Here is a 23,572-nt window from a genome sequence, read left to right as displayed (position 1 = left end):
ATTTTGCAATCTGAAAAGTATGTTCAAGTCACTTACATTATTAAAAAAAGTACAGAGAAATGTAAATTCATTGCTGGTAACGTGTATAAATGAGTAAGGGGAGCCATACAAATGGGAAAAAATCATAGGAATGCCAATTCCTTTTGAACTTTTTGTCAGATCTTGCCCAATCCTTCCATCCTGGTGTTTCAAACTTCATTTCATCTTGTTTCTTCCAGTTATTTTCAATGTTTCGGTTTATAAGTGCAATCAGTTTTTTCCATGTTTAAAAAAAATAGTTTTGAAACAGGAACAACTTTGACAGAAATTGCATGTTTCATGCACGTATACGACATTTATTCTAAGTAGCTGTTCTGTCTCTGTGGATGTCCAGCATCTACTCTTTTTCATGGTCATAATTTTGTGCGAGCTTTGATCAGAAATTCCAAGATGCATTGATCGCAGCTCCTGATGAGGTCAATATCTCATCTTGAACAAAATTAATCATGTGTAAGGTCTTGCAAGTACAATTTTGATTACAGTTCTCATTGTGAAGCATTCAAAAAGAATCATTGGAAAACATTTCTGGAATTCTATTGGACTTTGAAGTATTTCCAAGCAAGCATTTAATTCCTGCTCCACTTTACTGCTGAAAGCAAAGTATATAAATGCAGCGTTAGATATAGAACAGTAGAGGGAGCCATGCCCTGCAAGTAACTTCACAATACTGTCCTGGGAGTACTTCATATGATGCTGGTGATAAGAAGCTTTTCCGATCAATGATGCATCTACTTGTTCAGTCACAAAATATTAAATTGGGCTAGAGGAAAAAGCTCAATCCTTACAATATTGCAAAATGAAGTGTTTTGCTTCTCGTTACCCCCCCACTCCCCCAGTTCAAGCATTTTATTTTTTGACTGGGATCTAGTAATAATGATAATAACCCTTGCATTTGATATAATATTTCTGAAATCCATGTGGAATTTCCTTTTTATTTTTCCCTTTCTAGAGCATCAATACTCATTTTGGTTTATTTGTGGCAGGAAAAAGCACTAATATTTACTGGACTGTAAATTCTCTAAGAAATGTGCTTTGGATGTTTTTGGCATGTTATATTCTGTGCTTTCCTGTTGATCCTTTTATTATTTGGTTTGAATGAAAGATTTTACAAGTGCATGGCCTATGGTTTGGATGCTTGTGTTAGATAATTGATGACTAGTTTCAGCACTCAGTTCAAGATGCAATAAGTCTATATAAATTACTGTAATTAGTTGGATGAGATGGCCTTCATGATTTTAGTTTAAACTTGACTCTGGTTGATGCTGGATTTCAGGAGGTGTAACAACAATATAGTGTACCAACGTGTAGGCACATATGTCACATTTAATCTTGTCCATGGATGTTGAGTAAATATTCTTAAATCCAATTTGGAATACTGCTAACGTGAGGCTAAAGTATGTCGAGCACCTCAGGTTTGGAGAATGAACATGTCTCTTCATTGAAGGGAATGTTTCCTTCTCAATGTTGTTACGTTATGGTGTTAAGTTACTTGACTCAATTTCAATCGCATCCAACTGTCTTTCATTAACAGATCTACTGGAAAAAATCCACAAAATGTATCCAAACAAATCTGTGAAATTGCATTCAGTTTGGATCTTGATAAGTGAATGAGATCATTGACATTTAAGAGGAAGGAATTGCTCAGTTAGTTTGTTGTACCGTAAATAGCTTCTCACATTTTTCTTGCTAATTTGCTATAGTCCAACTGCAAATTCCACAAATACAAATTTCCAAATATAAGCTGTGTTTTAGTGCATGAAGACTAACCTGCAACAACTTCAACTAATTTTACAGATGGTTCAGACTCCAGGGATAAACCAAAACTCTACCGATTACAACTGAATGTAACTGATGTTGGTACTGAAAAGGCAGATGAGCATTCTATACAGGTAAGAATGAGCTTTTTCAGCAGAGAGGCTTCTTCCAGCCCATTTGCTGAATCCGGAATCCAGCAATAAGAGCACCCTGGAGGTGGAGGCGGCTTCATAGTTCATTTGCCAAAGCCCCTCACGTGAGCATGTGGATTAAGCAGCTGGTGCTGAGTAAGCCTAGTATGTGGCATTGGACTTATAACTCGAGTAAGTCGATCTCCTTGGACCTGAACCTGTTCTAAGGTGACGTGTTTGGCAACATGATGTCAGAATCAAGTCAACCTTCTGTGCCAGTCTCATAATCCAGTGCCTGAGCCAACCGGGTCTGCATTATTCCAGGGCACTGCTGATGAAAGCACAGCCAGCCTGGCTCATTGGCAGGACTTAGAAGGGGCAGATCAGCCACCAGGGGCCGGGAGTCATCCCACTCAGCAACTGTTAATCCTGCAAGCCAAAGCTCTAATGGATAGGGTGGTCTTAACTGGACGAGCAACAAGGGAAAGCTTGCCCGGCAGTGCTTTCAATGGCAAGCTAATGGTTTTAGCTGTCAAGCAGCTGCGAAAAGGCCTCAAAACTCTCAACAAAGGGTTGGGTAGCAAGCAAACCATCCTTGCAAGAATTAGGAATTTTTCCCTCTTGGCCCCTCCCCTGGTACTGCCCCTTGGGTTGAATTTGAATATAACCTCTTCAGTATCTCTAATCAAACCCCTTATGTTAACTCATCCACAATGTAATTTTATTTCAGAACATCTTGGTGGGATGTTGGTAGCACAGATCAGCCAATATAACATTCCATTCCTTTAAAATAATAATAATCCTTGAATTGGATATAATATCTTTATTATTTATTATAATATTATTTATTATAATATCTTATGTCATTCAAACAGCCCTTAAAGCTCTTTACAGGATACACTGTAAAGTGTTGTGATTGTGTTTTATGGACAAATTTGACAGCCAATTTGTGTATAGCAATGTTTCAAACTATGAGAGATGAAATGACCAATGTTATTTAGGATTGTTGGTTGGAACACTGGGAGAAACTCCCTTCTCACTTCGAGAGATTTTCATGTTAAAGGTGATGTTAATAAATATGATTATGATAAATACAATTTATAGTGGACTTAAAAACTTTTCTTGCATTTGCAGCTTTTTGGCCCAGGTATCCAACCACACCACTGTGACCTTACTAACATGGATGGTGTAGTTACGGTTACTCCCCGCAGCTTTGATGCTGAAACATATGTTGATGGTCAGCACATTGCAGAGACAACCATGTTACAAAGTGGTATGAAGATTCAGTTTGGGTCATCACATGTATTCAAGTTTGTGGATCCCAATCACGATCTTATGATCAAAAAATCCATGGACACAGGACCGATGGTCAAAGAACACAGAATTAAATCTGGGTAAATTCTTGTATTTAAAACTATGTATTAACTATTCGTCAACTGATTTCAGCTGGGATTCATTTTAAAAACCTAGTGTTATTAATTAATTTTTTCATTCATGTTTTTCGTGTGCTAATAAGCAAAACATGCCATGTGAATGCCACTGTATAAAGCTCAGCCATTGTGTTTCTGCTTGCATCGCATGTTTCTCCAGTTATTTAACAGTCTGACAAATTTTGTTTGGGTTCTTCAAATGGACAATGTTTTTAAGTTTGAAGAAGTTAGTCTTACTCATATGGGATGTTCATTTGATGAGAGCCCAATGTCTATTTGCCTTAAGTTACCAGAATACCATCTCTGCACAATTTGCATGCTACATTAAAGAAGCAGGACTACCTGGCTTCAACATGTAATGTACATCAGTATTGTACAGAAGCTAATGTCATGTTACAATAATCCTTGTATTCGATATAGCACCTCATCGCATCTCAACGTCTCGAAGCACTTCACAGAATTTTCTATGAAGTGTAGCGATTGCATATGTATAGGTGAATGTGTTGGCCAAATTTGTGCACAGAGATATCGCCCAAATCGCCAGAAGTTGAATGACTAATTGAACTTGAAGTTTATTGTCCAGAATACCAGGAGAAACTAATTTCTCTTTCAAATTTGCATGCTACAAGAATCATGGATTCTTTTAATATTAATCAATTATTAAACTAAATGGAGCAAATGTGGAATGCATAGCACCTGCCTATTTGACAAAGTAGAGGCATGTGCCAGGAGTTCAAGGAAATTTGAATTCAAGGAATTTTTATTAAATGTTTTCTACATAATTTTATAAATAAATTGAACAATTTGTGTCTCCAGACAGGGTTCCCGTAGTGTCCAGGAAACTACGTTCGATCTTGATGGAGACATTCACAGCGTTACAGGTTTACCTATAAGCAAGGTATTAAAGTTTTGTGGGATTCTCCCTTGGATATAAGACATTTTATAATTTTGCAATGGAAACTTACTGGTAGTATAGTCATATTTACTGCACAAGTAGAATGGAAACAAAATAAATTCTCTTGCTGGAGTAGTAAATGCCCCAATGTCCCTGTTCAGAATGGTACAAACCGTTCTGGTCTGTAAACCTGAGTGTGAGAATTATGCTATGATTCCATTCAGAATTGAACTTAAAGGTAAACTTCAGACTTCTTTTTTACACGTCATATTTAGTCTCCTCTGTTTTTCCATTTCAAATTTCCATGACAAAAAAGAATCCCTTTTTGCTCAGGTGTTGAAAATAGCCTTGTAATGTTCCAGACTGAAGACAAAACTAAAGAATTATTCAAAACCTGGTGAAAAATTGCAGTTCATAGTGTTGTGCCACCATTTATATTAAAAAAATCAGCCAAGTAGTATTTGGGTAACTCAAGATGTGTGCTTTAAAAGCTTTAGATTGTATTGAAGAGGTAAAGAATTCCACATTGTTATGGTCTTGGGAAAAAAATAGTGTTAGCTGATGCAAGAAGTTTTTATTTCAGCACAATGATGTAGCAACCCTTGAGAGTTATAACCAGCACCACAAAACTTGAAAAGCCAAAAATAATAAAAAATCCTTACATTTGATTTAGTGCCTAAGCGCTCCGAGATGCTATCCCATGTTAAATGTGCTATATAAATGTAAGTTGTTGCACATCGGTGGACATCTCAAACTGCTTCACCGGATTTTGCTGTAAACTGTAATGACAGTGTTAATATTCTAGAACATCTTTGCATATCATGAGTTCACGCTAATAAAGCAGGAATGAATGATCTTTCCTGCTCTTAACAAGATTCTGATGCAAGGAAGTAGACAGACCCAGAAAAAGCTGCAAAATAGTCTCTTTTTTTTCCCCCAGCATAAATTTGATGCAATCCATCTCCAATCCTAGATTTGCTGTTTTTTCCCTTGGAGGGCCATTAACATCTGATAGCTTGAATAAAGATGCTGCATCTATAATATCCCTTGAAGTTCATAGTTTGCTCCCCAAATTAAAGGCAGTTTATTTCGCCCTGAATTGAGAGCAAAATGAGCTCTTGGATGTGTGGGATGATAATTTCTTCCTGATGAGAGACTACGACTTCTGAGAATTTGTTGAAATGTCACAGATTACATATGGGCGATAAAATCCCGACTGCTTTCTTGGTTCACTAAACTTTAATCTTCTCTCCGCAAGATCAGTGATTTACCATTTTACACTCACTAAGCTATATATGGGTGCTCGGACTATAATTTCGAGTCTTGTAATGCAAACCAAAGATGACTTTGTTCATTTGTGCCAAGAGTATAATTACAGTATGTACATTTTATGTAAGAGATTTGATTATTGCGATGTGTATATGGGGAAAAAAATGGCTTGACCAAAAAGAAACGAGTTGCAAATTTCTTAAAGGTATGAAATCTAACATTTGTTTCCCCAACCTTGACTCCTGCCAATGTTTTGTTTTCCTTTAGAGTTCAGATAGGTTGGATAGTGAGCACACTACATCAAGTTCCAGTTCAAGTGAACGTAACGTGGTGAAACCAAGCGTCAGAGTGGAGAAACCGGACTACTACAAACAGGAAATCAGGTGAGGAACAAATTTTAAGTGCAATAGAATTGTTAATAGCTGCTTGTTTTAAGATTTTTATGGATTGTTCTGGTGGAGAAATTCCATTGACAATGTTGCCTTATTGCACTTCAGGTGTAAGGTAATTTTCTCTCCACTCATCCATGTAAAACAGTTTTGAAAATCTACAATGTTTGATGGTTTATGAAGCTGGCTCTGAATTTAGACTGAAAACTATTGAATATGACTGACTTTGAACTCACTCTTGACTGATACTTCAGTGCAGAGCTGGGGAGATTTCTGCATTGTCACAGATATCCTTTTGATATGATGCTAAACCAAAATCCCACATGCCAGTTCAGTGGTCATTAAATATTTTATGGCAAGATGCTTCAACCAAGTGTGGTTTCTCAAAGACTTTGCCTCCTTTTTAAATTGGGATCTGAATGTGACTGAAAAGTCTGGTATTCAGTTCATAGAGATTGATGTTTCTGGTGCATTACATTTAGTAGTCTGACTTCACGATTATCTTATGAGTATGTGAGTTTGCATTTTAAAGAAGATGCTTTAGTAAAACTGGTATTCAGTCAATATAAAATCCTGAGCAGTAAAATAATAATCCTTGCATTTGATATAGCACCTTACCAAGTCGTCGAGATGTCTCAAAGTGCTTCACAGAATAGGCTGTAAAGTGAATTGACTTTATTTTGTGGGCAAATCGCAGCAGCCAGTTTAGCACTGCAGTATCCCACAAACAGCTATGAAGTGCGTGGCCAATTTTATTTTGGAGATTGTTGACCAGAACACAGGGAGAAACTCCCTTCTCTTTTCGAATAGTGCCATAGGATCTTTAACATCACATGAACAGGCAGAAGGGACCTCAGATTAACATCTTATCCAAAGGATGGCATCTCCATCAATGCAACACACCCCCAGCACTGCATTGGAGTGTCATCTTGATTCCAGATCCTGATGTGGGGTTTGAACTCAGAGGCGAGAGTGCTACCACTGAGTAATGCTGACACTTAAATATTCTATTTTAATTAAAAATATTTTCATTGTTAGTGTATTCAATGTTGTTCATAGTATTTGAGCCTTTGAAATGAGTATCAAATGTCAATGATTGTCCAGTAGCTTTAACAGTCTTTTTGAAGTGTAAACTGATAATCATTTATTTGTAGTATTACAGGTATTGAAGAACCATGTTAAAGTTGTATTTAGTAGCAGATGCAACTCACAAAAAAGGCAATGTGCAAAGTAATTGATCGGAATGAAAGCACGGACATATCAATAATTCAAAGTAGAGCTGGTTTTATGTTCAGTATTCCATTCCATGAGAAACCTCTGAGTAAATGCAGGAGGTCTGAAACCATTTTGAGCCTGAAACAGTTCGTAGTTTGGAGCTTGGTGCTATTAAAAATTAAGTTGTTTTAATCATAGCAGAACTTAAGTCAGTCAATAAATTGAGAGTAATTTGTGCTATGCTAAAATGCTTTGCAAGTCTTCATCAATACAAGCACTGGAGAGGTCGGCATCAGTTGACAGTGGGATAAACTCTGCCTATTTTATTTGGTTTATTGAAAATCCTCTTTCTGTCTACAGACCACAAGATGCACAAGGTCATGAGCTGACTCTGCCAGCAACTATAGAGTTCCGCGAAAGTTGTAAGTAATACTGTAGATTCCAATATTGTGGGATTTGGAAGGAAAATTTGGATTTGTGCCCATGCACTTATAGGCTTAAAGCAATATCACTGGAGTTAATGTAAGCTGACCTGCCATTGTACAACATTGACTAGTATTAAGTCATGGAAGCCTGTTACCTTGTGATGTAAAAACTTGTTTTACCTTGTATATATTTAAAATCTTAAATATAACTGTTTGAACAATTTTATTAATACTGTAATGCACCATTTGAGCAGTAGATAATCTTTCTTACTGGACTATGTAGCTTGTTCAACTTTAAAATGAATGTTACTAGAAATGCCTGTACAGATATGTAACTTTTCGATTATATCCCGTCGTCTCAAACCATGGGTTTTTGCTGAGTTAATACCAAGTATAGTATTAAGTCTTCTTTAAATAGCTAACTTCTCAGATATGATTGTAACTAAAACTGTTTTGTCTTTTACAGCTGAAGATGCCTTTCTTTCTGCTGTTGTTAACTATACTAATAGTTCAACTGTTCATTTCAAGCTATCTCCCACATATGTGCTCTATATGACATGTCGGTATGTCCTGTCCAACCAATACCGGCCTGACATGAGTCCTTCTGAACGCATGCATAAAGTTATTGCAATAGTTAACAAGATGGTTAGCATGATGGAAGGAGTTATTCAGGTGAGTTTTAAAGCATAATTACCAGAGATGCTTGAACTGATTATAACATTTTTATATACATTCACTAAAGTTGGGTTAACGATTAATGCTGATGAATCTGTTACTAAAAGTTACAATACTGTTACGATGGCTTAATCACTAAAAAATACGTCATTTGCAGGTTTTAGAATTCTACACTTGTTTTTGAAAGGATTATTTCTTTCCAGAGACTCAATTTAGTATTCAGCAATAGGCAAGTAAATCTCAAACCTATTTAAGTGGTAGTGGTGTTACTGTGGCAACTACTGAATTTGTAACAAGTAAGCAAAAATGTGATTTTGTGGTGGTACTTTAAGGGTAAACATCAGCTTTCATGATACCACACCATGTTTTTTACATCACTCATTAAATATATTTTGAATACAAATGGTAGATGAAAGATCTCTAATTGGGAAAGCAGTATCAACACAAATATATGTTTTTAAGACAACTTTAATGTACAATTACTTATTTTAAGATCTTAACAACCTTGGGAAATTAAAATTTTTAGATGCATTTATTTTTAACAGAGCTAGAAAAAATAACTCATTTGAAATTTTTTTTCCAGTTTTCTGTATCCACTCCTTCACTCTTGAAGGTGCTGGGTATTTTTGCTGGATGTATGGTGGTTGCATGAGTACCTACTACCCTCATATCTGACCCAAGTGGTCATTCTTGTGTGAGCCTAGATGATTTATGTCCATGCATGTACTTTTTCCAACAGGATAACTAGTTAGCAATTAGCAAAAAACCTTAGATAAAATTTTTCTCTCCTCATTTTCTTCTCTTTTCATAGTTCAGGTTTCACTGGCTGAGATCAACCAACTAGTATGCACAAGCAATAAACCAGTGAGCCTGCATTTCTTAATGCTACACTGGGTAGTAACTTGATCATGAATGCATTGGAGGAATATTTACAAGTTTTTTTTTGTGATACAAGCTTTATGCATTTAAGTACCATTATTAGTGAAGTTGGGACTCAGAATAGTTATGCCAGTGCTTTACATTGCTCTGCATAATTTACCATGGCTCCATGTTTAATGTAACCCGTTTAAGCACATTTTACATGGTAACTTCAAATGAAACAAAATCTAAATTCTGATTCCTTAAGTTGATATCTACATATTTATTTGATCTCTGGCGTCATTTTAGCTTTAATTGAGATTGTATGCAACCTGTGTATAACAAATTTCCAATTTTGTCCTTATAGTTACATATTTTACAACCAATGTTTCACATAATAAGGAATACTGTAGTCCATTCTATTCTATGCAGAATTTTCAAAGATGTATCCTTAAGAATTTCTGTTTAATTTTGATGCTTAAATTTCTGCACTAGAATTTTAAGGACATTTTCTCAGATAGCATTTCTGCATTGCTAGTAGTTGCTCTACTTTTCAGAGGCTGAAGCTAGATTCTTTTTGACATCTTGGTTGAACTACTAAGTGTAATGCGAAAATTCTAATTTACAGTTTTTACACATTAGTGCTGTTGCACTTGGTAGCAAAAGGAATTTCACATTCTGTTTAGATTATGTTACATACAATTATTTATTATTCTATTACTGCCTTTGCGCACCTATTGCATGTAAATATGATCAAGTAAACAAGTATCTGATATTCTTGAGTGACAACTTCATAACTATGTTCCCACATTCAAAAATAGACAAACTTATGCGCCTATACATCTCAACAATCAATTTGACAGCTTTAAAGGTCTGTGTTGAATAGTTACTTTACATTTCTGTTTTGTAGTTTTGTAGTTGTGTGACAAACTTGCTGCTCCCCTCCCATCCCTTTACAGGTATAGGAAACTGCATTCAAAGTTAATATTCACACATTGTTTCTAAACCATAACAAGTGAAGATTTGTTTTGAGTTGTTTATTCAGTTTTCATAATGAAATTTAATTTTATTGCAGTGTTTTGCATTGTTAATCATTATTTGTATACATCGTGATTGTTAAAACATTTTTTTTCTCTATTTTGCTTGATTCCTGTTCCCTTTTCTGCAGGATGTAGCACAGTATGAACAGGTAGGACATGTTGCTGGGAATTGATTCCAGCAGTCAGCTTAGCTCAGTTTCTCATGCTTCTCCATATCAGAAACAACAATTCAGTGGCTGGACTGAATGGTACATAACACTCATTTAGCGATTGGAACATGCAGCACTAAAACTTGACTGCACAACTGTGTTGGCATTTCATGTGTATTTGCTTAATGCACTTCTCTGTGGTGATGTACAGATTCAGCCCAAGTTCTTTTGCTTGATGTCTGTGGCCCTGTTCTTTTGTCAGCCTTCTTTAACATTGCCTGGCGGTTAGGGGTTACATTTAAACCTGGTCATGCTTTGATTGTAGGTGAGAGAGGAAAAAAAACAAGAGTGACGTTAATTGTTTTGATCATTGCAGAAGCAGAAGAATATTGCAGGTGCACTTGCCTTCTGGATGGCAAACGCATCAGAACTTCTCAACTTCGTCAAACAAGACCGAGATCTTAGTCGGATCAGTCTGGATGCACAAGATGTCTTGGCCCATTTAGTGCAAATGGCTTTCAAGTATGAAAATGAATTTCCCTGGATATATCTGATATTTCTTTAATGGCTTTCCAGTGGTGCTTAATTTTAGGAAGACATTCAGAACAGTGGTTTAATAAAGGGTGGCCCTGTGAGAACATATGCTGATAGGGATCCTCCATCTATCAACTTCTTACAAATCTGTAATTTCAATCAAATATCTTAACTTTGGGAGTATTCATACCCCAGTGAACATGAGACATTCCCACCTCTGTGTGCTAAATGTACTCTGCTACATTCAGGCGACCTGCCATATGAGTAGTTTTATTCATTAAAATAGAGCTTTCAAGAATTTATTTCCATTTGCATACCTTAACTATTTCTAAAATTGTCCAGGAATAGTACTAATATTCAATACATTATAGATTTGGTTTGTAATTAGTGATGTGTTTTGTTGTGCTGAGTATCCTAATATCCAAATTTTAAGATTTTGATTCATTTGAGACCAGCTTCTCTAAGTAAATGCATGATGGTCAATAAGAAATGCTGAAACGGAATGATTATTCTCCTCAAGTATCTTTTTATAAGAAAATACTTAAAATAGTTTGAATGTGAATAGGATTTATCTTTAATGCTTCTTTAAAAATGTCTATATATATTGAGCAATCTGATGTATACATTTCAGACAAAGAATTATTTCAATTCAATCAATAATTTAAATTCATACTCCTGAATGTGCTGTTTTTCAGATTTTTAGTTCACTGTCTACAGTCAGATCTCAACAACTATATGCCAGCATTCCTTGAAGATCCTGAGGAGGCAAACCCACAAAGACACAAAATAGGTCTGAAACTTACATTTAACTGATTACCAACTTTATGTAGTAAATTTTGATAAATTGTCCTTTTACATCTTGCATCATTATATACAGTAAAATTAGCATAAGTCTTATTTTTATAAAGCATAAAATTGCCTAAGTGGTACATTTATACGAGTCTCATTCAGTTTCCGATCGAAACCACTAAGATTTCTTTCCACTTCTCATATTGATTACCAGGCTGCGTTGAATGGTAGTCTTGATCCGACGCTGCGTGTGCAGAAGAATTTCATTTCCTGTGATTCCAATGCTTGCTGCTAAGTGCAGATGCGGCGATGGGTCAAAGCGCATTGAATTGTGGCGTATCGTAGTCTTGACCCGTCTCCGCACGCACACTTAGTGGCTGCGGTGGTGAGCTACCACATGTGCACTTATTAGCTGCATTGAATTACTCATGCGCAGTGTAGATTATTGATTAAATCGGATTTTATATGATTTATGCAATTTGCTTGCCACTCGGACATTGTATAAATCATATCTGTTGTCCTTGGGAATGATATGACTTGTCAATTTTACTGTATTTCTTTAAGTTCCCACATCAAGAATTTAATTGTATAGTATAGGTTGAGACTCCAATGCAGTGCTGGGGATTGTGCTTCATTATTGGAGGGTGGCATCCTTCAAATGAGACATTAAATCAAGGTCTCATTTGCCTGTGAATGACCAATGTTATCAGGAGCATGGAACTGCTCGAAAGGAGAAGGGAGCTTCTTTTTGGTTTCCTGGTCACTTTTGTTTTTTGTTTTAAAAAAAAAGTAGAATTTTATATTTACACAAGCTTAAGCACAATACTTAGAGAATTTGCAATTATGTTTTGCTGTATTTTTAATGGAGTGAACTGCAACTGCTTTTACAAAGCACAGGATGTGTACAATGGAAATCAAACACACTCAAGGTTTTAAATATTTGCGCTTCGGACAAAGCCTCCAATCTGGATATTTTAAAAGAATGTTTAACATAAAATCCAACTTTATATTTTCCAGATGATGTCTTGCACACGCTGACGGGAGCAATGTCTTTGCTGCGTCGATGTCGTGTAAATGCCGCTCTCACTATCCAACTATTCTCTCAGCTCTTTCATTTCATCAATATGTGGTTATTCAACAAACTGGTCACTGAGACAGACTCAGGCCTGTGTTCTCATTATTGGGGTGCGATCATCCGACAACACCTTGGGCACATTGAAACCTGGGCTGAGAAACAGGGCTTGGAACTAGCTGCAGACTGTCATCTTAGCAGAATTGTGCAGGTGGGTTATCATATTGTTGAATGAATAATATTTCAATTTAGAGGAGTGATATTTTAATGCCACATCAAATAAACACTTTGCCTGATGTATTCTGAAATTATTTTGCCCATTTTACATCCCCATGGATTGAGTTAACACAGGATACGTGCTCTAGGTAATTTGTAGAAATACAAGAGGAACTGGTTGAAGCTGTAGTTCATATTTTTAAGAGATGAAAGTTGACTTGGCTCTCATTGGAAATAAGTATCCTGGATTTTGGAGATGGACAGAGCATTCCTCCTCCCACTGACGACTCTTAACAACCTATTGTTAAGAGGCGTTATGTGGAGCAGCTCTTTTTACTTCAACAAAAGTGAGTAACTCTGACAGACTTGAGAGCCAATCCCAAGCTACCAAACCCTGGAAAAGAACCATATCGCCACCTCTGAAGTGGCCTTCCAGAATGCTCCTTAAGATCTGTAATATTAGTGTGGTGGAAGCGAAAGTAAAATTGTCTGTTTTAATACTGGAAAATAATTTACCTATACAAATTGTCATAGTGTTGGAAGATTTTGCATTGTGATAGCATTAAAAAAAACTGTGATCAAACCCGATTGATCATAACTTTGGTGGTAAAGCTAATGTAGTTTTAACTGCAAAGATGTTTTAATTTGTTTCCATTTTAGGCAACGACATTACTAACCATGGATAAGTACTTAGCAGAAGATATTACAAGCATCAGCAACACTTGCTTTAAGCTGAACTCACTACAACTGCAAGCACTGCTGCAAAGTTACCATTGTGCACAGGATGAACCTTACATCCCTCAGGTATTCAAACCCATTAAAAATTAATTTACATTTTATGTACACATGAGGGTGTAATGTGTGTAATTATGTCACCTTGGCTAAATTGGTAGTCTCTGAATCACAAAGTTGTGAATTTATATATTTAGATTGCAATAAGAGAACACTGGCTGAAATACATCACAGTACTATATCAATTGGCTCGGGTCCAAATCCCTGACTGTCTAGCACCTTTGGAAAGTCCTCCCGACATGATAGGCGCTGTACAAATGTAATTTTGTATTGGAGCAAGTCAGCAGCAGCATGAACGCCATACCATTTTTGTTCACTAAAATCGTGGCCCAGCTATTGAAATGCATTCATCAGACTATAGATAATGTTCACTTTGTCTCAGAAACATTATCAACATTCTTTGTCATGATGTTGGATCAAGAAAAAATTCTTACATGAGAATATTTTGACAAACCCAATCAGCTTGTAATTACAAAATATAATAGTTTTAGTTGCATTTTTTTTAAAAAAGTTGCTATCCTTAGAGTTGACAATGCAGCCAGTTAAAAGGATTTTGATGATGACTTTTTGTTTTGGCATTTAAACTAAAGTCTTGCTAAATAAAGTTTACAGGCTTGTTCATACCTATACATATATAGGTATAAATATATATATATATATATCTCCAACAACTTATTTCTAGGTAACCAAAACAGTGATTCATGATGAACCAGTTGATGAGCAGCGTATGTTCAATGTGAAATAATTTAAGATTTGTAGCTATTAAAAATGCTTCAGTAGAAGATACAAATTTGCTTTCTTCGAGTTTCCCCAAGCCATGCACATCTCCCAATTTAAGCAGGCGATCTGCTTCCAGGTGCTTCCAATGATTTGGCCAGAAGATATTGGTGAGGATGGTGTTTCTTTTTTTTTCTATTTTTTTGTAGAAAAATGCCAAAACTCTTTAAAACCATATGATTTGTGTTCTCTCAATTTCTTACCAGCTATTTTGTTGATAGCAAGTCGCAGGGTTTGAATAATCTGCTGTAACTCAAAGGACTCTATAACTGCAAGGAATCCTCCCATTTCATGCTCTTTATATACTGACCATTTGTAATGTTGTTCTCTTTCAGGAGTTGATTGAAAATGTTGTAGCTTTGGCAGAGAGCACAGCTGATGAGCTGGCTCGTAGTGATGGTAGAGATGTGCGATTGGAAGAGGATCCTGATTTACAACTACCTTTCCTATTGCCTGAAGATGGATATTCTTGTGATGTTGTCAGAAACATTCCAAATGGCCTACAGGAATTTTTGGATCCACTTAACCAGAGAGGTGCTTTTAATTGCCTTGCACTTTTTACAGTGATAATAATAGAATGTTTTTAGCAGAATAGCATTGTGTTGCACGTTACAGAACACTGGTATGAACCCATTGATATTCATGCCATTAAATATGGCATTTCAGTAACTAAACTCCCTCGAATTTTCACCTAATTTGCCAAATTCTATCTACTCTATTAGAAATATTGGAAATACATGTAAATGTGAGAAGCACTGACTCGGCACCTCAATTTGTACAAATACTCACCATTTTATAAGTGAGTTTTTAACATGTGCTCAAAATCTTTTGCTTGTTTCTAAAAATATTATCCCAAGACACTTAGTGTTCAACATGAGGTTTATGCCCATGTTTACCCATTGTATCAAACAGCTTGTATAATAACTAGTGTTCCCATCGGCTTGGATTTTGAAAGGAGCATTTAGAAATTCTTCAGCAATCAATAGCAAAGTGGAAGGTTTACAAGAGCAATTTCAGGACAGGCGCCAGAAACCAAAAACTGGAAGAGGTTGCCAAGAAGGGTGGTTAGGCCAAGACACTATTTAAAAAAAACAGCTTGATGCTGTGCTGATGTTAATGGGTGTGGTATTCTGGAAAGATGAGATCAAATGGGCTAAAGAGCCTTCTTCATCTGAACCAATCTTGCTCTGAAAACCTTGTGGAGTCCTGTAGCTCAGTGGTTGGAGCACTCGCTTTGCAAGTGAGAGACCTGGGTTCAATTCCAGGCAGGGCGAAACCTTGGGCAAGTTTCCTTATTCCACACGACTGATAATAATCCCTCAAACAAAATAATAAATTGGTCATTTTCAATCCACGACTGTTTGTGGGACATTGCTGTGCGCAACTGGCTGTCGCGTTTCACCCACAAATATACAGTTAATTCACTTTACAGTATATTCTGTGAAGCACTTCGAGACATCAAGAAGACGTGAAAAGTGCTATATCAAATGCAAGGATTACTATTATTAATGTAGTTTTTTTGCTTTATAGGATGCTTGTTGGCAATTTTAAGATATAAATGCACAGAAATGCTCATTTGTACGCTCCTAAGAAATTTACAGTCATTTTCAACTTGTATTTATATAGTACCCTTCATGCAGGATACCATCTCAGAGCTCTTATTAAGCAATTGTTTGAACCTAACCAATTGTTTGAAATTGCGAATATTTCTTTCCCCTGCAGGCTTCTGTAGGCTAACGCCTCATCCACGATCACCAGGAACCTGGACAATTTACTTTGAAAGTGCTGATTATGATGTCCATTTTCCACCTGAAAACACTGAGCTGGTAGGTTGGCTCCAGAAATTGTCCTGTGCATTTCACATCTTTAAAATACATTAATGAAAACTCCCCTTGAGCAGGAAACTGAACAAAGCCATAAGGCAAAGGATACTTATTCAATATTCAGGGAAGAGCTACAAGAATAAAATGGATAAGGCTTATTTTTTTATTGATCGTTGAAGACGTCACCTTAAAAGTTCAGAGGTTACACTGGCATTACACATTAAACAAACCTGTTTTCTGTTGCTTTCACTTTTTCATGGTTCATTGAAAACATTAACCTTTCACATCTAATTGCAACGTACTTTCCAGTTCAATTATTCATTTTTCATCAAGCTTTGTGGGTGAAATCAATAAGCCAGCTGGTGAAATTTCAATCTTTTGAAAAGATCACAGACTATGTATCATGTATTCCATGTCCTTTGTTCACCTGAACTTTTACATTGACTGCATTAGTTACGTTGAGCTTGTTCTTTTGAATGTACTGATTTTTTTAAAAAAAACATTTACATCGCCCTTGTCAGTGATTTTAGTTTTTCATTTTTTTTTTGCAACTGATGTCTATGACTTCAGAATGTTGAATATGATTTCTAAATGAGTGGATTTAGTTTAAATATCACGTTTACAAGGAAACCAATTAATTGTTTCAGTTTGGATGGGATGCCATTATTTAAAGGAGTAAAAGGTTCAGTTCTATTTTCTTTTTGGAATTAGGAATAAAAGTGAATTTTCATTTGTTGAATACTGTTTGTACAGTTTTTAGGTTGTTAAAGTGATTCTAAACATTGAACTGTCATTGCTTGCTGTTATAAAACTACAGCATACCCTGCATGAACAGCTCTATATAAATGCAAGTTGTTGTAAATGCAAAATCTGACTTACTATTTTTTGTTATTGGAATATGAAACGAATTGTATACTTTTTTTAAACAAATAGTAAATGCTTCTTTGTCCTTATTCTTCCCCAGACTGATCTTAATCGTAAAGAACCAGAAGTAATTACAGTGACACTAAAGAAGCAGAATGGGATGGGCCTGAGTATTGTAGCTGCTAAGGTAAGATAACAATTTTATATAAAACAGGATGCAGAGGAAGATTGAGCTGAGTTGTAATGGAATAGCTTTAGTTTCAGCTTCCTAAGGAGCAGCAAAGCTAGGCAGTACAAGTGTGACTTAAAAGCATCTTGCGAGCGTAGGGAAAGAGTAAGGCATTTACAATAAAGGTAAACAGGTTCCTGGACCATAATGCCAAATCGGTTAGATTGGGTTCTCCAAAGTCGTTCTGATGCTGTACAGTACTCCGTTCATCCTGTGTCTGGAGTTCTATCTGGGTGTCAACACAAATTAATTTACATGGGAGTAAAGGGATGATTGAGATGATTTTTTTGACAATGTCCTTATGATATGGAATGCCCTGCCTGATGCAGTGGTCAAGGCAGGATCCATGTTAGGTTTCAAGAGGGAATTGGATAGATATCTAAATAGGCATAATTTGCAGAGGTATAGGAGAAAGACAGGTAAGTGGAACTGAATGCATTGCTCCTTCCCAAAATACAGAGCACATGAAGGACTGAATGGTCGTCTGTGCTGTAAAATTCTACGGTTTTGTAAGAGTTTTTGATTTCTGGCCAAAGGAAATATTTCCATTTAATGTCTAGCATTGTAAATAAATGCATGTTTGTGTACCGCATTAAACTTTACTCAGTTTAATTTAATTAGTATATCTTGCATGCTATTAAACACATCTTTTGCATAGAAGTCATTTGTTGCATATTCCCCAGTGGTCATAATGTTGTCTGTACAATGGTTGTATTGATAATTTATCCAGCACTTTATTTACAATCCATGTTTATTGTCTGCGATGATTTACACAAACTTTGAATCATGTTATTGATTACCTTTGAACCCTGCTGACGTAATCCAGAAGTTATCTTGTGCTTTTATAGAACAGAAACTCTACTTTATGTTAATGTTTAAAGAAGGATTAAATGATTAACAAATGTGCCTTTGACAGTTCAATGAGTATTGAGAACATAGCGTTTTGATTGGTTCAACCATATACTTCAAAACTAAACCAAGTGCAGTTCCAACCAGTAGACTGTTACTTCCCATATGTAGATTTTCAGCAATCCTCTCTGCCATTTTGGTAACAACGATGCTTTCTATCTATCCGGTAGCACTCTAGAAGTTTAAAAATATGTAACTGTTCTCAAAGGGACTTATAAACTGGGCAATTAAATCTAACCAAATAAGTATTGGGAGAATGGAAGCAGCAGTTTGTTTTTGTAAAACCTAGGTCAAAAGCCATTGCCCATAATTCAGAATCTGCAGTCTTGATTGCTGCCATTTTTATGCTTTAGAAACACTATCGTTGTATCAGTGCTTTAAGAATCCGTAGAGGGAGTTAAAGTATATTCAGCAGTGTTGAGCGATTACCTAATAGTCTAAATATGGGATATTTTATGGACAGTCCTGATAAATACCATATGGTGGTGTGTTGCATCTAGCCAAGGAATTATCTTGATCGGTGTCCTGGCAGCACGCATACAGCTTTCTGATGTCCAGAGGAGCTTTGAATAAGTGTTGTTCAGTCTTTCTTTGTAAGAACAGTCGTTTTAGGAATCCAAAATGTGGTTCTCTGTTGTTGGCAAAGCAGAACCTGTGGTAAGTAAGTTTGAAGTCCTTCAATTTATAGCGAGTTTAGAATGTTATTGTTTAAAGTTCTGATTATATGTAGTTGAACTTTCACTGTTTAATTACTTGTTGGTTTGTTGAAATTGAAAAAACGATTTTGAGTAACCGCGAATAAGTTTATATTTAAGATAATAGTCACTCTTTTCAGAAATTGTGTTTGAGCTATCTTTGGAGGTGAATGATTAAAACCATAATTTGGAAAGGTTTAGCATGAGCAGGATTAGGTCCTTTATTTTCAAAATTCATAACTGCTTGAAAAACGTATAATGAATCAGTGTAGCTTCTTTGGTTCTAACAGAGTCTAGCCAGCCTCGTAAATACATTTTTTAATTTCTGATTTGGATTTTCCTTTAGTACTCGGAGAGAACAGTGGCGGTTAATTGGCAAAACTGATGAATAAAAAATTCAGATCTGTTTGTTCAGTGGTTGCGCAAATGTGAAATTGCAAAAGTTAGACCGTCTAAGCTTATTCTAAAAAACCTTGAAGTGGTTACTTATGGAATTGATTAAATCATGCAAAGGTGGTTAGCTATGCTTACATTTTAATTTTTTTTAAATTAACAGATGAATAAATGTTGAATGAAGTCAGCACTATTTCTTGGCCTGTTTGTTCTTTAGAACTTTTATCCAAGACTGATGCATAACTAATTTTCAGTGTATGTTCATGCAGCTGGCAGCTAAGCAGACATTATAATGCTATATAATTATTCTGTGTCTGTTTAATATTTCATGTGGAGTACATGTGGTTGCAAATGTATAGCATTTTCCATATCTACATCTGTTTCAGTATTAACAAATTAATATTTTTAATAAAAATTTCCAGGAATGCTCATTTTCCTCTTTTGTGTGTATGTCCCGTCCACCATGTGAACCAAACTAATTTTAAAACCTGTTCAAATAAGTTGAGGATTTTTGAGCTAGATACTAAAACCCAAGAATTATTTTCAGACTAATAGAAACCCATTATTATGCTTAAGTATCCAAACACAGATCCGCCAATCGATTAACAACTGGATTTCTACTTACTGCTAGGTAAACAAAGGCGTGTGTGTGGAGTAAGGAACATACACTTGCCCAACGTTTCACCCTGCCGGGCATCAAACCTAGGTCTCTCGTTTGCGAGGCGAGTGCTTTAACAACTGAGCTGCAGACTCCACTAATACTGAATAGAACAGAGTTGATCCACATAGTTTCTGATTGTTAAGACAGTAAGACTGCATTAAATTCTATACCTAAGTTTGAATACCTGAATTGGCTGTTACCTGTTCCAGAGACCATTTGTTACTAAAAATAATAATAATAATCCTTACATTTGGTATAGTCACTTATGTCAGGACAACCCGACGCACTTCACAGAATATATTGTAAAACTGCAGTGACTGTATGTTTTGTGCACTGACATGGCTAAGGGTTTACTGTCTGTATATTAACAAAGCATTTTGTACTTAAGTTTCACTTTTACAAAAGTCTTTTGTGATCATTCTGCAGCAATTAGTTTTTTTGGCTTGTTGACACTAGTTAAAATACTTGCCAGAATACATTTTTTGAGCAAACTTGCTTTCTATTCTTGATTCTTAGTAGTGGCATATCCTTGACATTTGTGGTTTCTATTGGTAGCATACTGTGTAGTGCTTCCGGAATGAAGTGACTGATAATGTCAGCAGAAAACTGTTCAATAAGTGAACAATCCCAACCATGGTGGAAACCTTTGAGCATACTACTTTGTTTAGGATAGAAGATTGACCTGAAGCTTATAGAAAGATAATCTTTGATCATTGATCTAGAAATCGATCACAGAAAACTCATTTTGAGGGTAATATGCTGGGAAGCTTCTGGGAATTATCACATCTCTGAGAGTTTAAAGTAGAAAGCTGGTTTCCCACATGAGTACCAAAGCAAATATTAATCTTTAAGCTATTTGACTCTTGAAAACTCATCTCAGTTTACATCTCCACTGTTCAGCTCTGCCTTGATTTGCTCCTCACATCCAGCCCAGGAGCACAAAAGCTGTTGTTTATCTTTCCATATTTGTTCTTCTGGAGCTGATTGTTGAGCTGAATCCTTTTCCCCTCTTCTCAATCTTTTCTCTTTCGCAAAAAAGCTCAGCTTTCAAGCTGCTACTTCTACTGTAGCACTCTAAATGCCAGAATTCACTTTCTTACCAGCTGTTGCCCTTAAAATTCAGCTAAGTGTGTTTCTGAAAGACTAGCTTTATATGAGCTTCAGTGTATAAAGTGGGTCGGGTTTGATTCCATGAGATTCCATCTACTTTTGTTTTACTACCAACTGTCCTTCAACTTTCCATCCAGGCTCACTAACTCTAATTTCCCTCCCCTCCCGCTGCTGCCAGTCAGTTCTACGAAACCATTTGAGACATCTTGTGATGTGAAATGCTCAATTGTATGCAACAGCAACAACGTGCACTTATATAGCACTCTCCAGGCAGGGTAGCGTCTCAGAGCGCTTAACAGTGGCCTGACTCCGAGCCGGGGGGGGGGGGGGGGGAGTTGGGAGGTGGCCGTAGGCATGGTCAAGAAGGAAAGTTTTCAAGCGGGACTTGAAAGAGGAGGCAAGGCAGAGATTGAGGGAGAGTGTTCCAGAGTTTGGGGGCATAGTGGCTGAAAGCATGACCTCTGATGGTGGGGTGGAAAGTGCGAGGGATGAGCAGAGGAATTGGGTGGTGGATTGGAGAGTGATGAGGTCGGAGAGGTAGGAAGGTACCAGGGAGTGAATAGATTTGAACACGTGTGAGGAGTGAGAGTTATATGGGAAGAACCAATATAGATCCTACATACTTGACATAGTACGAGTATTGGAGGGGGTGATTCGTCAACAACAACTTGCCTCTTGAATTAATGGTCTTGCCCACTGGGTTCAAAAGTAATTGGCTATGGTTATTATATGAAGCCAAAGAAATTGTTTTCTTTAGTGTAGCTCTTTGTACTTTTTAATGGGTTTTCCAGTGGAAGCACCCCATGGAATCTAATCTTTCCCACATTTCTGAATCCTGGTTAGTCTTGCATAAGTTAGACCTCTCTTTAACCATGTAGAGATGTGGGTGATGGTTTCATAAAAATAATGCATTTGTTTACCAGTGGCACTTCTGTTTCTGGGTGTGGCGTAATTGATTCTGGAGGTTTTTTGGATAGGAGTATTCCCAATGCTACTGTCTAGATGTGTGCAACCTGCTCCTCTCATTGTAGGTACACTTTATGTTAAATTCTTGCCATATTGGACATATTTGGTTTGTCTTGCAAGCTGTTGGAGAAGCTCTTATTGCTATTTCTATATTTTCAGTTAACTTTTCTAATGAATTAGTCACGGCCAAACTGTTTCCTCTTGGGATATGTACTTGGCACTTACCAAGTTTATAACTGTTTTACCTTACTTGCAAGTTGGGGTTCAACAGTTTTAAATTATTATTGCATTCTCTATGTACCCTTTGCATGCTGTTCGATTATTTAAATACATTGTAAGTCATCTTGTCAGTATCTATTTCTGTAATTGAATTTAAAATCTTAAAATATATTTTTAAAAGCCTGTGAAGTTACACTGCAGAATGTCCTAGAAAAGCAACAGAACAGATGGAATGTGTTTAAATTATAATCATCTGAAGAAAAATCATTTCTGTTCTTAGCATTTTGGACACTTAACAAAAATGCTCTGGCAATGCTGATGCTAATCATGTCACTTTGTGTTCCTAATCATGTTGATTTGTGCTCCTAACAAAGCTTTGTTTTTTGTGATGTTGAAAAGGGCTTCAGTGTTGGAAATAGCTTTAATCAGGTTGAAGTTATCTCAAAATCAAAATGCTGCCAATTGTTGTATTCTTTTAACAATAAACGTAAAGCTATTGCATCATTTAGCACAATAAGGTCTACTTAATACATGCAAAACATCTGCTCAGCTTTTCTTTGTACTTTGCATTGGGAATGAGGACATATTCCAAACCACATTATGTTTTTTTTGTAATTGTTGGATTATTTTAAATGATTCCAATTTTGCCAGCACTTATTTGCAAAATGGAATGGTAGTACGTAGTTGCAGTAAGTTGTCCATACCGTGAAATTTATCTTCTATTGTCCTTTCAGAGTTTACAACTCATTGTTACTTCTATTTATAATGCTGTTGTATGCTCTTGTTTATTCAAGGTGTATTTTTGTTGAGACTTTTTATACCAAAGCACACATTTGTGATGTATAATTAAAATATTCAAATAAACCAATTCATTTTAGCAGCATATTTGACGTTCACTGAATCATTTTTTACATTCTGAATGTTTTTGATCTGGGTTATTGGTACTAATATACTGTGGAGAAAAAGCATCAAAGTGCATTTTGAGTCTTTTCTGCATAGTGCTTTTTAAACAAATATCCAAGGTTAAAATATGTGTTCTTTTAGCTTGTTGGAAGTTTTTTTATATGAATATTGATTATATTTCTTCCAATCTTCAGGGTGCTGGGCAAGATAAATTAGGAATCTATGTAAAATCGGTTGTGAAAGGCGGAGCTGCAGACATAGTAAGTAGACTTGATCATTCATGTCCTAACAAATTTGACATCCATTACTGGACAAAATAATATAGCTATAACAAGTGATAAGGATATTTC

The 23,572-nt window shown here is 36.1% G+C and overlaps 1 protein-coding gene across 1 annotated transcript in view; it reads left to right on the top strand.

The window, feature by feature from the left end:
• afdna (afadin, adherens junction formation factor a) overlaps nt 1-23,572 on the top strand; it is an 81,440-nt gene that overhangs the window by 40,941 nt on the left and 16,927 nt on the right. The window contains 15 exon segments of the mRNA XM_042333709.1: nt 1,834-1,928; nt 3,060-3,319; nt 4,172-4,253; nt 5,787-5,902; nt 7,484-7,545; nt 8,015-8,220; nt 10,250-10,270; nt 10,647-10,792; nt 11,500-11,594; nt 12,611-12,876; nt 13,542-13,685; nt 14,786-14,984; nt 16,173-16,276; nt 17,238-17,324; nt 23,417-23,482. Coding sequence (XP_042189643.1) covers nt 1,834-1,928; nt 3,060-3,319; nt 4,172-4,253; nt 5,787-5,902; nt 7,484-7,545; nt 8,015-8,220; nt 10,250-10,270; nt 10,647-10,792; nt 11,500-11,594; nt 12,611-12,876; nt 13,542-13,685; nt 14,786-14,984; nt 16,173-16,276; nt 17,238-17,324; nt 23,417-23,482 — 1,949 coding nt within the window.

The sequence above is a fragment of the Callorhinchus milii genome, unplaced genomic scaffold, assembly GCF_018977255.1.
Source record: "Callorhinchus milii isolate IMCB2004 unplaced genomic scaffold, IMCB_Cmil_1.0 Scaffold3, whole genome shotgun sequence".
In the NCBI taxonomy this organism is placed as follows: domain Eukaryota; kingdom Metazoa; phylum Chordata; class Chondrichthyes; order Chimaeriformes; family Callorhinchidae; genus Callorhinchus; species Callorhinchus milii.
The sequence above is the reverse complement of the archived record's forward strand: the minus strand, read 5'-3'. Positions and strand labels throughout refer to the sequence as shown.